Source organism: Ovis canadensis, chromosome 7 (assembly GCF_042477335.2).
Source record: "Ovis canadensis isolate MfBH-ARS-UI-01 breed Bighorn chromosome 7, ARS-UI_OviCan_v2, whole genome shotgun sequence".
NCBI classification, from domain to species: domain Eukaryota; kingdom Metazoa; phylum Chordata; class Mammalia; order Artiodactyla; family Bovidae; genus Ovis; species Ovis canadensis.
Window position 1 is genome coordinate 91,590,350 of NC_091251.1, and position 14,135 is coordinate 91,604,484.

At 39.9% G+C, this 14,135-nt stretch overlaps 1 protein-coding gene across 1 annotated transcript in view; it reads left to right on the forward strand.

Annotated features, from left to right (window-relative positions):
• Window positions 1-14,135, forward strand: part of SLC39A9 (solute carrier family 39 member 9) — a 51,285-nt gene that overhangs the window by 18,078 nt on the left and 19,072 nt on the right. The window contains exon 2 of the mRNA XM_069595135.1: window positions 2,132-2,240. Coding sequence (XP_069451236.1) covers window positions 2,132-2,240 — 109 coding nt within the window. The remainder of the gene's footprint in view (window positions 1-2,131; window positions 2,241-14,135) is intronic.

The window sequence follows — 14,135 nt, forward strand, 5'->3', positions numbered from 1 at the left end:
CCAGAATTGAAAGAGACACATGTACCCCAATGTTCATTGCAGCACTGTTTATAATAGCCAGGACATGGAAACAACCTAGATGTCCATCAGCAGATGAATGGATAAGAAAGCTGTGGTACATATACACAATGGAGTATTACTCAGCCGTTAAAAAGAATTCATTTGAATCAGTTCTGATGAGATGGATGAAACTGGAGCCGATTATACAGAGTGAAGTAAGCCAGAAAGAAAAACACCAATACAGTATACTAACACATATATATGGAATTTAGGAAGATGGCAATGACGACCCTGTATGCAAGACAGGGAAAGAGACACAGATGTGTATAACGGACTTTTGGACTCAGAGGGAGAGGGAGAGGGTGGGATGATTTGGGAGAATGACATTCTAACATGTATACTATCATGTGAATTGAATCGCCAGTCTATGTCTGACGCAGGATGCAGCATGCTTGGGGCTGGTGCATGGGGATGACCCAGAAAGTTGTTATGGGGAGGGAGGTGGGAGGGGGGTTCATGTTTGGGAATGCATGTAAGAATTAAAGATTTTAAAATTTAAAAAATAAAAAACTAAAATAAATAAATAAATAAATAAACTAGAGGACATTTTAGTATTAAACTAAATATGTTTTTTCATTGTATGAGTACTACATGTTCATTGCAGATAAATGAATGTTTTATAAATTATATATTACATATTATGTTTATAAACTATAAAGACAAAATTGTTAATGTTTTACACTTGTTCTGCTTATGTGTATGCTTTTTCAAAAGAACTATGAGATTATCGATACGTATTGTTTGCCAGCAGTTTTTTCCTCGTAGCAATATATCATGCCTTTTTAAAAAATTAATTAACTTTATTTGTTTTGGGTTCTGCTGGATCTTCGTTGCTGCACGGGCTTTTTCTTGTAGTGAGTGGGGGCTGCTGTTTGTTGTGGTACACGGGCTTCTCATTGCGTTGGCCACTAAAGCGTCTGCTTCCAATGTGGGAGACCTGGGTTCGATCCCTGGGTCGGGAAGATCCCCTGGAGAAGGAAATGGCAACCCACTCCAGTATTCTTGCCTCGAGAATCCCATGGACGGAGGAGCCTGGTGGGCTACAGTCCACAGGGTCGCAAAGAGTCGGACACGACTGAGTGACTTCACCTCACCGCACCTCAAGCATGCATGTTGCAATAGCTGCAGCTCGCAGGCTGTAGAGTGTGGGCTCTGTAGTTGTGCCACACGGGCTAAGTTGCCCCATGGCATATGGAATCTTACTGGATCAGTGATGAAACCCATGTCCTCTGCATTGGCAAGTGGATTCTTAGCCACTGGACCACCAAGGAAGTCATGTCATTATCTTCTGTATCCATGAGTAGACCTCTGTCATAATTTTTAATTGCTGAGCTACTAACATTTTCACTTTTCACTTGGTGCTCTGGTGAAGTATTTAAGTTTATTAGCTAATCTCCTTTCTTGGACATTTAGATTATTTTCAGGTTTGCATTCTTAATATGTACAGTGGCCATCTTTTCATAGTTTTTTCTTTCTTAGGAAAATTTCTAGACATGAAATTGCTGGATCAGAGAATTCACATTTTTGAGGCTTTAAATCTAAATTACCAAATTGGGGTCCAGATAGGTTGCAGCAGCTCCCAGTTCCTCCAGTTTAAGATGAGTATGCTAACTTCTCCCTATTGTGGGTAGTAGACAAGTTTTCCCACATCACTGCCAATCTGGTAAGCTTAAAAATGATATTTCCTTATTATTCATGAAGCTTGGGCTTCCCCGATGGCTCAGCAGATGAAGAATCCACCTGCAACCCAGGCGAAGCAGGAGACAAGAGTGTGATCCCTGGGTCAGAAGACCCCCTGGAGGAGGGCATGGCAGCCCACTCCAGTATTCTTGCCTGGAGAATCCCGTGGACAGAGGCGTCTGGTGGGCCACAGTCCATGGGGGTGCAAAGAGCCAGACACGACTGAAGGGACCGAGCACACTTTGATGAAGCCGACCCTTTTTCATGTTCACTGGCCATGGTAGAGTTTGGCCTCCCAAATAAGCAGCTCACCGTCTTCATTCCAGATACTACTGAAACTTTTCCCCTGTTTAGTCATCAATCTTTTCAACAGCTTATGTTTTCTTTCCAGGAGCGACTAAAGCTGGTGACTGTTTTGGGTGCCGGCCTCCTCTGTGGAACTGCACTGGCGGTCATCGTGCCTGAAGGAGTGCACGCACTTTATGAAGATATTCTTGAGGGTGAGAGAGAGATGGGCCTTCTTTGAGCTATGTTATTGATGTGGAGGGCTGAAAAGAGAAGCTTGGTGATATTTTTTTCTGAAAACAGTTCACACGTTTGCCATAGAATATATGCCAAAGCATATCTTTTGATGTCTTTGACAATAAACACGTCAGTAGCAGTTTGTGAATTGAATGCCTCAGTCCACGGAGATTTATTTGCAATAACACATGAATTGCGGGCTTTCTAAGAATGACAATCATTCTTGTTAATGCCTATGCAAAACTTCCAAGTTCCTACATGACAATGATTGTATTTTTAGTGTTCTTTAATTTAAAAATATATATATAGATAGATAGATAAACACATTTGGATTCAAGGACTCCTTTAAAAAAGTTTTTTAACCATTTTGTTTTTAAATTTTGTGCGTTTATTTATGGCTGTGCTGGGTCTTCATTGCTGTATTGACTTTCTCTACTTGCTGTGCACAGGCTTCTTACTGCGGGGGCTTCTCATTGCAGAGCATGGAGTCTAAGGCATGCAGGCTTCGGTAGCTACAGCACATGGGCTCGGTAGCTGCAACTGCCAGGCTCTGGAGCACAGACTCAGTAGTTGTGATACACAGGCTTAGTTGCTCCAGGGCATGTGGGATCTTCCTAGACCAGGGAGGGAACCCATGTTTCCTGCATTGGTAGGCGGATTTGTTACCACTGAGCCACCAGGGAAGCGCCTCAAGGACTCTTTATAATGAACCTTGTAGGTAATGAGGACTTCTGTAGTGAAGGATAACTAAGAAACAGTGTCAGACTTTATTTTTTGGGGCTCCCAAATCACTGCAGATGGTGACTGCAGCCATGAAATTAAAAGACGCTTACTCCTTGGAAGAAAAGTTATGACCAACCTAGATAGCATATTAAAAACCAGAGACATTACTTTGCCGACTAAGGTCTGTCTAGTCAAGGCTATGGTTTTTCCTGTGGTCATGTATGGATGTGAGAGTTGGACTGTGAAGAAGGCTGAGTGCCAAAGAATTGATGCTTTTGAACTGTGGTGTTGGAGAAGACTCTTGAGAGTCCCTTGGACTGCAAGGAGATCCAACCAGTCCATTCTGAAGGAGATCAACCCTGGGATTTCTTTGGAAAGAGTGATGCTAAAGCTGAAACTTCAATACTTTGGCCACCTCATGAGAAGAGTTGACTCATTGGAAAAGACTTTGATGCTAGGAGAGATTGGGGGCAGGAGGAGAAGGGGACAACAGAGGATGAGATGGCTGGATGGCATCACTGACTCGATGGACATGAGTCTGAGTGAACTCCGGGAGTTGGTGATGGATAGGGAAGCCTGGCGTGCTGCGATTCATGGGGTCGCAAAGAGTAGGACACAACTGAGAGACTGAACTGAACTGAACTGAAGAAATTAAAGAGACCTCTCCTGACCCTAATAACAAGCAGAGAACAGTACAGCTACAGAAGAGTAAATGCTGGGCGGTCAGCTTCGTTTATTCATCTGCTAAATGATTTGGTCCTTTATGTCAGCTGGGAGGCATACTTGATTCAGATTGGTGATTCAGCAAAATCAGATTCCCACCTGTCAGGAAATGTCCCACTTGACTGAAACCACAAATGTTATATTGGTGAGCTGACTCTTCAGATGCCAAGAGTCTGCTAGACTTTAAGAATAGAATAAAGAAGTCAACGCCTTCCAAATTTCATACTGCTGCTGCTGCTGCTAAGTCACTTCAGTCGTGTCTGACCCTGTGCGACCCGATAGACAGCAGCCCACCAGGCTCCCCCGTCCCTGGGATTCTCCAGGCAAGAACACTGGAGTGGGTTGCCATTTTCTTCTCCAATGCATCAAAGTGAAAAATGAAAGTGAAAAGTGAAAGTGAAGTCGCTCAGTCGTGTCCGACTCTTCGCAACCCCATGGACTGCAGCCTACCAGGCTCCTCCATCCATGGGATTTTCCAAGCAAGAGTACTAGAGTGGGGTGCCATTGCCTTCTCCAAAATTTCTTACTAGTCACAACATAATAAATATTTTTTCAGATGTTAGTACAGGAAAAAAACTGTGTCCTATATTCAGAGGGATGATGCTCATATGCCTTGGGTATGAATATGGTCATAGTGGTAAAGTGGGGATCATGGGGGTTAGTGCAAAGTAGGACAGAGGCTGAGGATTGGTCAGCCTTAGGAGGAAAAAATAACAAATTAGGAGCCTTAGAGCAGTGGTTTCCACTCTTTTTTGATCATATATTCTATTGAGAAAAAAAGATAATACATGTGCTATTGCACTGATATACTCTACATTATAAAAAACACTCCTTAAATAGAAAATTTTGGAAAATGAGATTTAAAGTAACAGTATATAGATCAGTATTTCCTTTCATGTTGTAGTGGATCATCTTGAATTTTCCTGGGTGTGCTCATTCCACTGTGGAAATTACTCTGCTGGTGTGCTAGAAAACATTCAGACTATGATTAAAAGACACTTAAAATTTGTTTTGCTTGGCTTTGTGCTAAGAATTATGGGTGGTAGTTGTTTGCTAAACTTGTCTGATAATAAAAGTTTCTTGAGGGAGGGGTGCATTTTAAAAGTACAGTTTTCTGATCCCCAACCTAGAATATTTAATCAAAATCTCCAGGGAAGATATTTGGGTATATCCAATTTTAACAAGTTGTCAAATGATTCGTATTAGACAAGTTTGGGAAACACTAGAGTAGGGGGAAAAAGTGCTTCAGCTTTAGGTTTTTTGTTTTTTTTTTTTTTTGCTGATAGTTTTATGGGATAATAATGTGTATACCATATTTCAGGTATAGTTTTAAAGTTAAATGTAGCTACTATGTGTTGGGTTGCTTTCCTTTATTTTCAGTTTTCCTTGTTTTGGCCCAAAATAACTTTGTGGATTCATTTGAAAATAGATACATGTGCTTTAAAAAAATAAATAAAGAAAGAAAAGAAAAGAAAATAGATACATGTGCTTTATAAACCTATTTTTTGAAAAATAAGCATTCTGATCTCTTTAACCTTTTCATCACAGATTATTCTCCTGCCCCAAGCCAATCATTAAAAAATCTTTTAAGGGACTTCCCTAGTGGTCCAGTGGCTAAGATTCTGTTCTTTTACTGCAGAAGTTGTGGGTTTGATCCCTGGTCAGGGAACGAAGATCCCACATGCTGGTTGGCCTTCATAAAAAAAAAAGAAAAGAAATATTTTACAACTATTTTCACTTACATATTTTATATTCAAAAGGCAAAAAGATATGACAGTGAAAGATGAAGCCCTCAGGTTAGTAGGTGCCCAATATGCTATAGGAGACGAGTGGAGAAATAGCTCCAGGAGGAATAAAGAGGCTGAGCCAAAGCAGAAACGATGCCCAGTTGTGGATGTGGCTGGTGGTGAAAGTCAAGTCCAATGCTGTAAAGAACAATACTGCATAAGAACCTGAAATATTAGGTCCATGAATCAAGGTAAATTGGAAGTGATTAAACAGAAGGTGGCAAGGGTGAACATCAACATTTAGTAATCAGTGAACTAAAATGGACAAGAATGGGCAAATTTAATTCAGATGACCCTTATATCAACTACTGTAGGCAAGAAGCCCTTAGAAGAAATGGAATAGGCCTCATAGTCAACAAAAAGAGTCCGAAATGCAGTTCAGTTCAGTTTAGTCGCTCAATCGTGTCCGACTCTTTGTGACCCCATGAACTGCAGCACGCCAGGCCTCCCTGTCCACCACCAACTCCCGGAGTTCACCCAAACTCATGTCCATCGAGTCGATGATGCCATCCAGCCGTCTCATCCTCTGTTGTCCCCTTCTCCTCCTGCCCCAATCCCTCCCAGCATCAGGGTCTTTTCCAATGAGTTAACTCTTCACATGAGGTGGCCAAAGTATTGGAATTTCAGCCTCAGCATCAGTCCTTACAATGAACCTGCAGGACTGGTCTCCTTTAGGATGGACTGGTTGGATCTCCTTGCAGTCCAAGGGACTTGCAAGAATCTTCTCCAACACCACATTTCAAAAGCATCAATTCTTTGGCACTCAGCTTTCTTCACAGTCCAGCTCTCACATCCATACATGACCACTGGAAAAACCATAGCCTTGACTAGACAGATCTTTCTTGGCAAAGTAATGTCTCTGGTTTTTAATATGCTGTCTAGGTTGGTCATAACTTTCCTTCCAAGGAGTGCCATCTGCAGTGGTTTTGGAGCCCCAAAATGTAAAGTCTGTTTCCACTGTTTCCCCATCTATTTGCCATGAAGTGATGGGACCAGATGCCATGATCTTTGTTTTCTGAATGTTGAGCTTTAGGCCAACTTTTTCACTCTCCCTTTCACTTTCATCAAGAGGCTCTTTAGTTCCTCTTCACTTTCTGCCATAAGGGTGGTGTCATCTGCATATCTGAGGTTATTGATGTTTCTCCCAGCAATCTTGATTCCAGCTTGTGCTGCTTCCAGCCCAGAGTTTCTCATGATGTACTCTGCATATAAGTTAAATAAGCAGGGTAACAGTATACAGCCTTGACGGACTCCTTTTCCTATCTGGAACCAGTCTGTTCTATGTCCGGTTCTAACTGTTACCTCTTGATTTGCATACAGGTTTTTCTCAAGAGGCAAGTCAGGTGGTCTGGTATTCCCATCTCTTTGAGAATTTTCCACAGTTGATTGTGATCCACACAGTCAAAGGCTTTGGCATAGTCTGCTTTATGCAGAAATAGATGTTTTTCTGGAACTCTCTTGCTTTTTCGATGATCCAGTGGATGTTGGCAATTTGATGCAGTAATTGAGTGCAATCTCAAAAACGGTAGAATGATCTCAGTTCGTTTCCAAGGCAAACCATTCAGTATCACAGTAATCCAAATCTATGTCCCAACCACTAATAATAAAGAAGCTGAAGCTGACCAGTTCTATGAAGACCTACAAAACTTTCTAGAACTAACACTAAAAAGATGTCCTTTTCGTCATAGGGGACTGGAATACAAAAGTAGGAAGTCAAGAGATACCTGGAGTAATAGACAAGTTTGGCCTTGGAGTACAAAATGAAGCGGGGCAAAGGTTAACAGAGTTTTGCCAAGAGAATGCACTGGTCGTAGCAAAACACCCTCTTCCAACAACACAGGAGACAACACTACACATGGACATCACCAGATGGTCAAAATCGAAATCAGATTGATTATATTCTTTGCAGCCAAAGATGGAGAAGCTCTATATAGTCAGCAAAAACAAGGCCTGGAGCTGACTATGGCTCAGATTGTTAGCTTCTTACTGCAAAATTCAGACTTAAATTGAAGAATGTAGGGAAAACCACTAGGCCATTCAGGAATGACCTAAATCAAATCCCTTACAATTATACAATGGAAATGACAAATAGATTAAAGGGATTAGATCTGTTAGAGTGCCTGAAGAACTATGGACAGAGGTTCGTGACATTGTACAGGAGGCAGTGATCAAAACCATCCTCAAGAAAAAGAAAGGCAAAATGGTTATCTGAGGAGGCCTTACAAATAGCTGAGAAAAGAAGAGAAGCAAAAGGCAAAGGAGAAAAGGAAAGATAAACCCACCTGAATGCAGAATTCCAAAGAACAGCATGGTAAGATAAGAAAGCCTTCATAAGTGAACAATGTAAAGACATAGAAGAAAACAACGTAATGGAAAAGACTAGACATCTATTCAAGAAAATTAGAGATACCAAGGAAACATGTCAGGCAAAGATGGGCACAATAAAGGACAGAAACGGTATGGACCTAACAGAAGCAGAAGATATTAAGAAGAAGTGTCAAGAACACACAGAAGAACTTTACTAAAAAGGTCTTAATAATCTAGATAACCACAATGGTGTGATCACTCAACTAGAGCCAGACATCCTGGAGTGTGAAGTCAAGTGGGCCTCAGGAAGCATTACTACAAACAAAGCTAGTGGAGGTGATGGAATTCCAGCTGAGCTATTTCAAGTCTTAAAAGATGATGCCGTTAAAGTGCAGCACTCAGTACGCCGGCAAATTTGAAAAACTCAGCAGTTTCCAAATTGCTGGAGTGGATTGGAAAAGGTCAGTTTTTATCCCAGTCCCAAAGAAAGGCAATGCCAAAGAATGTTTAAACTACGTCAAAATTGTGTTCACTTTATGTGCTCGCAGGGTTATGCTCAAAATCCTTCAAGCTAGGCTTCAGAAGTACTTGAATTGAGAACTTCCAGATGTACAAGTTAGATTTATAAAAGGCAGAGGAACCAAAGATCAAATTGCCAGCATCTGTTGGACCATAGAAAAAGCAAGGGAGTTCCAGAAAAACATCTGCTTCATTGACTACACTAAAGCCTTTGACTGTGTGGATCATAACAAACTGTGGAGAATTCTTCAAAGAGATGGGAATACCAGACCACCTTACCTGCCTCCTGAGAAATCTGTATGCAGGTCAAGAAGTAACAGTTAGAACCAGACATGGAACAACAGACTGGTTCCAAATTGGGAAAGGAGTACGTCAAAACTGTCTATTGTCACCCTGCTTATTTAACTTTTATACAGAGTACATCATGAGAAACGCTGGGCTAGAAGAAGCACAAGCTGGAATCAAGATTCCCAGGGGAAATATCAATAACCTCAGATATGCAGATGACAGTACCCTAATGGTAGAAATCGAAGAGGAACAAAAGAGCTTCTTGATGCAGGTGAAAGAGGAGAGTGAAAAAACTGGCTTAAAACTCAACATTCAAAAGACAAAGATTATGGCATTTGATCCCATCACTTCGCGGCAAATAGATAGGGAAAAATTGGAAACAGTGACAGACTTTATCTTCTTGGGCTCCAAAATCACTGCGGATGGTGACTGCAGCCATGAAATTAGAAGACGCTTCTTGGGAGGAAAGCTATGACCAACCTAGACAGCATATTAAAAAGGAGAGACATCACTTAACTGACAAAGGTCCACATAGTCAGAGCTATGGTTTTTCCAGTAGTCATCTATGGTTGTGAGAGTTGGACCATAAAGAAAGCTGAGAGCCAAAAAATTGATGCTTTCAAACTGTGGTGCTGGAGAAGACTCTTGAGAGTCCCTTGGACAGCAAGGAGATCAAACAAGTCAATAAAGGAAATCAACCCTGAATATTCGTTGGAAGGACTGATGCTGAACCTAAAGCTCCAATATTTTGGCCACCTGATGTGGGGAACTGACCCACTGGAAAAGACCCCGATGCTGGGAAAGATTGAAGGCAGGAGGAGAAGGTGGCAACAGAGGATGCGATAGTTGGATGGCATCACCGACTCAATGGACATGAGTTTGAGCAAACTCTGAGAGGCAGTAAAGGACAGGGAAGCCTGGTGTGCTGCAGTCTATGGGGTTGCAAACAGCTGGACACGACTGAGCAACTGAACAACAGCAGCATTCACTCTTTTTGGCATGAATGACTACGTTTTGTCAAATGCATTAAGTCAAAATACAGAACAGTTCCATCGCCCTCAGCTCCTTTTGTACTCAAACTTTTCCTCCGCTCCCAATCTTGAGCAATCTCTGATCTCCTCTGTGTCTATCGTTTTGTCTTTTCTCAATGTCATATATATGCAGCCTTGTAGTCTTTGGATCTGGCTTCTTTTAGTTGGCTTAATGCAGTTGAGAAGTCATCCTGTTGTTTGGTGTATCAGTGGTTTATACCTGCTCCAATATTCTTGCCTGGAGAAGTCCCTGGACAAAGGAGCCTGGTGGGCTACAGTCCATGGGGTCACAGAGTCGGACACGACTGAGTGACTAATACCCACACCCCGTAATGTGTGAGAGTTCCAGTTGACTCCCTTCCAAACATTTTTGTTGTCTCTTTTGTTTTAGTTTTTTATTTTAATCACCCAAATAGATGGGTAGTGGTGTCTCTATGTGTATGTCTGTGTGTTTTGATTGATTTGACTATGTTGAGTCTTAGGTGTAGCATGAGGGATTTCCCATCTTTGTTGCAGCGTGTGGGATCTTGTTCCATCAAACCTTGGCCGCCTGCATTGGGAGTGTAGAGTCTCAGCCATTGGACCACCAGGGAAGTCCTTTCTGCTCTTCAGTTATTGTAGTTCAAACCAACTTTTCTGCAAACTTTGAGAAAGGAATTTGTGTACATGTAACTACAGCCTATGGTTTAGTTCTTCTGTGGACCTTATAATTATGATAATTACTAGCAGGTATTTTTTCAGAGCTCAGTATACCATGTTAACTAAGTACTCTGACACTTTAATAAGCAGTATTAAGTACAAATTAATGTGAAAAGGAACTTCTCACATACTCTTCTACAATTATAGCTCTAAAATCACTGGACTTAGATGATTATCTGTGTTCATGTGAGGAAACAGTCTTTCTGTAGAAACAGAAGTTTTGGGAACATAGTTTATTGAGTACTGCAGTACTTGTTTACTATGGAGCTAATGTTTGAAACCACCAGAATTCTTTTAAAGTAGAGGGTTAAATCTGCTATTATATTAACATTTATCCTATCATCCATTAATAAAAATGGAGCTCTTTAAGGCTCTTATATATTATATATTAATTATATAATATAATTATATAATATATTTATATATAATATATAATATACTATGATTGTATAATATATTACTTTTATATATATTATTTACTTTCAGGACTCTGAAATTGTTTTATTGTTCAGTACTGTATCTGACCAGATATTCACTCCAGATGTATCACATGTTCATGTACATCTCCTGAATTAATTCCATTTAATGTACAACTATGTTCCTGAACATTTCAGTCAGTTTCAGTTCAGTCGCTCAGTCGTCCCCTTCTCCTCCTGCCCCCAATCCCTCCTGAACATTTAGTGAGCACTTAACCACAATACCAGGTATTGTGTGAATATATCGCCTAATCATTCACAACAACCCTCTAAGGTGGATATTGCTTTATGGATGAGACTTTTGAGCCCCTGAGAGGTTAAATAATTTGCCCAGGCAACTCAGCCAGTAGGTTTCAGGACCAGGATTTGAACACAGGCTGTCTCACTCTGTCTGAAGTCTACACTTTTAATGACACTCTGCTATGTGGTAAACATTGTAAGGAATTTCATATCACCAAAACATTGTTTATCTGCTAAAGAAATGTAAGTTTCCTACCCTATAATGAGATTTTTTTTCCTTTCAGAAATAGTAGTATTTTAATTAAAAAAAAAAAGATTCATTAACATCCCTTTAAAACATTAGTTTGACTATAGTCAGTTTTCTCTTTTACATGATAAACAGATAGTAAGTAAGAGCTGCTCTACCCTATTGGGCTTCCCTGGTGGCTGAGACCATAGAGAATCTGCCTGCAGTGTGGGAGACCCAGATTCAGTCCCTGGGTCGGAAGAGCCCCTGGAGAAGGAAATGGCTACCCTCTCCAGTATTCTTGCCTGAAGAATTCCATGGACAGAAGAACCTGGCAGGCTACAATTCTATGGGCTCACAAAGAGCCAGATGCCACTGAGCGACTAACACTTTGACTATTACTGAAAACACATCAAGTGTAAAGAACTGTCTGTCTTTGCCCAGGAAAAAAAAAAAGGTGTATAATAAAAATCTGTAAAGGTTATAAGATATAAGTAGAAGGTAAGAAATTTAAAACAATCAATAAAGGCCAAAAATATAAACATCAAAGCTGGGGGTCACCCTTCCCCACAAAGAAACAGATTACCTGAAGGTTTGATTCTTAGAATGCTTTGTCCTTTGTAAATATTAATCTGAAGGAGTTCTAGTGAATGTCTTCAAAGGGTAAATTGATTCTATTATATTTATCAATAATTTAACATATGTGTCCATAACATAAGAAGGCTATATACCATACTGGTGGAGCTTATTGGAAGAGTTCCTGTATGAGTGTCTAGGGAGAGAATTAAGCCCATAATGATTTGCTGAACACTGTGTTAGTGGCATGAGAAATATATGACGGATGAGCAATATCCAATGATAATACTGGGTTTATATACTTTGCAGTGGGAAATGTGACATGGAACATGTATTCATTACCAACCAGTGCCCTGTGTGAAATAGACAAAACAGTAAGAACCTGAAAGTTCTTTCAAGAATGAGTAACATATGTACACAAATTTTAATTAAATATCTGGGTGTTAAAATTTTGTATTTTATTTTCGTATAGTTGATTTACAATGGGTGTTCATTTCTACTGTATAGCAAAGTGACTCAGTTTTACATATGTATATTATTTTTCATCTTCTTTTCCATTATGGTTTATCACAGGATATCGACTATATAGTTCCGTGTGCTATGCAGTAGGCCCTTGTTGTTTCTCCATTCTATCATAGTTTGCATCTAATCATCCCAAACTCCCAATCCATCCCTCCCCAACCCCTCTGCCCCTTGGCAGTGAGAAGTCTTCTCTATGTGTGTGAGTCTGTTTCTGTTTCATAGATAAGTTCACTTGTGTCATATTTTAAATTCCACATGGAAGTGATGTCATGTGGCATTTGTCTTTCTCTTTCTGATTCACTTCACTTAGTATAGTCTCTGCTGCTAAGTTGCTTCAGTCGTGTCTGACTCTGTGCAACCCCATAGACGGCAGCCCACCAGGCTCCCCCGTCCCTGGGATTCTCCAGGCAAGAACACTGTAGTGGGCTGCCGTTTCCTTCTCCTAGTATAGTCTCCAGGTCCATCCATCTTGCTGCAAATGGCATTATTTCACTCTCTTGTATGGTTGAGTAGTGTTCCGTTATATATATACACCACATCTTGTTTATCCAGTCATCTGTCAGTGGCCATTTATGTTGTTTCCATATCTTGGCTAGTGTAAATAGTAAATAGCAGGTTTTTGAGATCTCAGGTTTTGCTGGGTTGAGTTTCATGTCCTTCAGTATAAGAGGAAGGGTGGATGTGTTAATACTGAATATCCAGATCTCATTACTAAACTGTTAATGTGCTAACAAGTCATGGGATTATCACTCACTTTAAAAAGCTTTTTTGTTTTGTTTTGGCTAATGCTTGCAAATAAAACCAATAATGCCTACCATTTATTGTATATAATCCAGTAAATATTTTATGTTTTTATATATAAAATTAAATTCCACTTAATTATAAGTATTCAGATCTTGTATGGAAACCTTCAATCAACAGCACACTTACTTCAAGTTTTATATAAATATTTTATATATATATATATATATAAAATAATGTTCCTGACATTTATTTGCCATATATATATATAAAATAATGTTCCTGACATTTATTTGCCACAGTTTTATTTATACATAAAATTAAATGTTAATTCTTTTAAAGTGCTAATATCAGGAAATTATATACTTATATTACTGAATGCTCAAAAAATGTTAGAACTCTCTCTTTAATTTACCTCCAGAGTACGAGATGAAAATCATCAGTGGCAGCAGAGTTTTCCTTAAAAGCAGTTTAGGTTTGCAGAAATATAGTTTATTCAACGCGAATCTGTTTAATAACATAGCTGACCCATTTATTCAGTATTATTTTAGATCAGAAGCTGGTATATTAGAAAATAATTTTATTGTGACTCATAAACTTGACTTCGAAGGCTATGCCAAGAGTTCCAAAATGATTTAGATAAAGAAAGCATTGTTAGGATAAGATATAGGTTCTTATACTCACCTAAATTGAAAAATTCTGTACCTTATTATTAAGGGATGTGAAAGTTGGACCATAAAAAATGCTGAGTGCCGAAGAATTGATGCTTTTGAATTGTGGTACTGGAGAAGACTCTTGAGAGTCCCTTGGACTGCAAGGAGATCAAACCAGTCAGGCCTAAAGGAAATCAACCCTGAATATTCATTGGAAAGATTGATAACTAAAGCTGAAGCTCCAGTACTTTGGCCACCTGATGCGAAGAACTGACTTATTGGAAGAGACCCTGAGGATGGGAAAGACTGAAGGCAAAAGAAGAGGGCGGCGGAAGATGAGGTAGTTAGATGGCATCACTGAC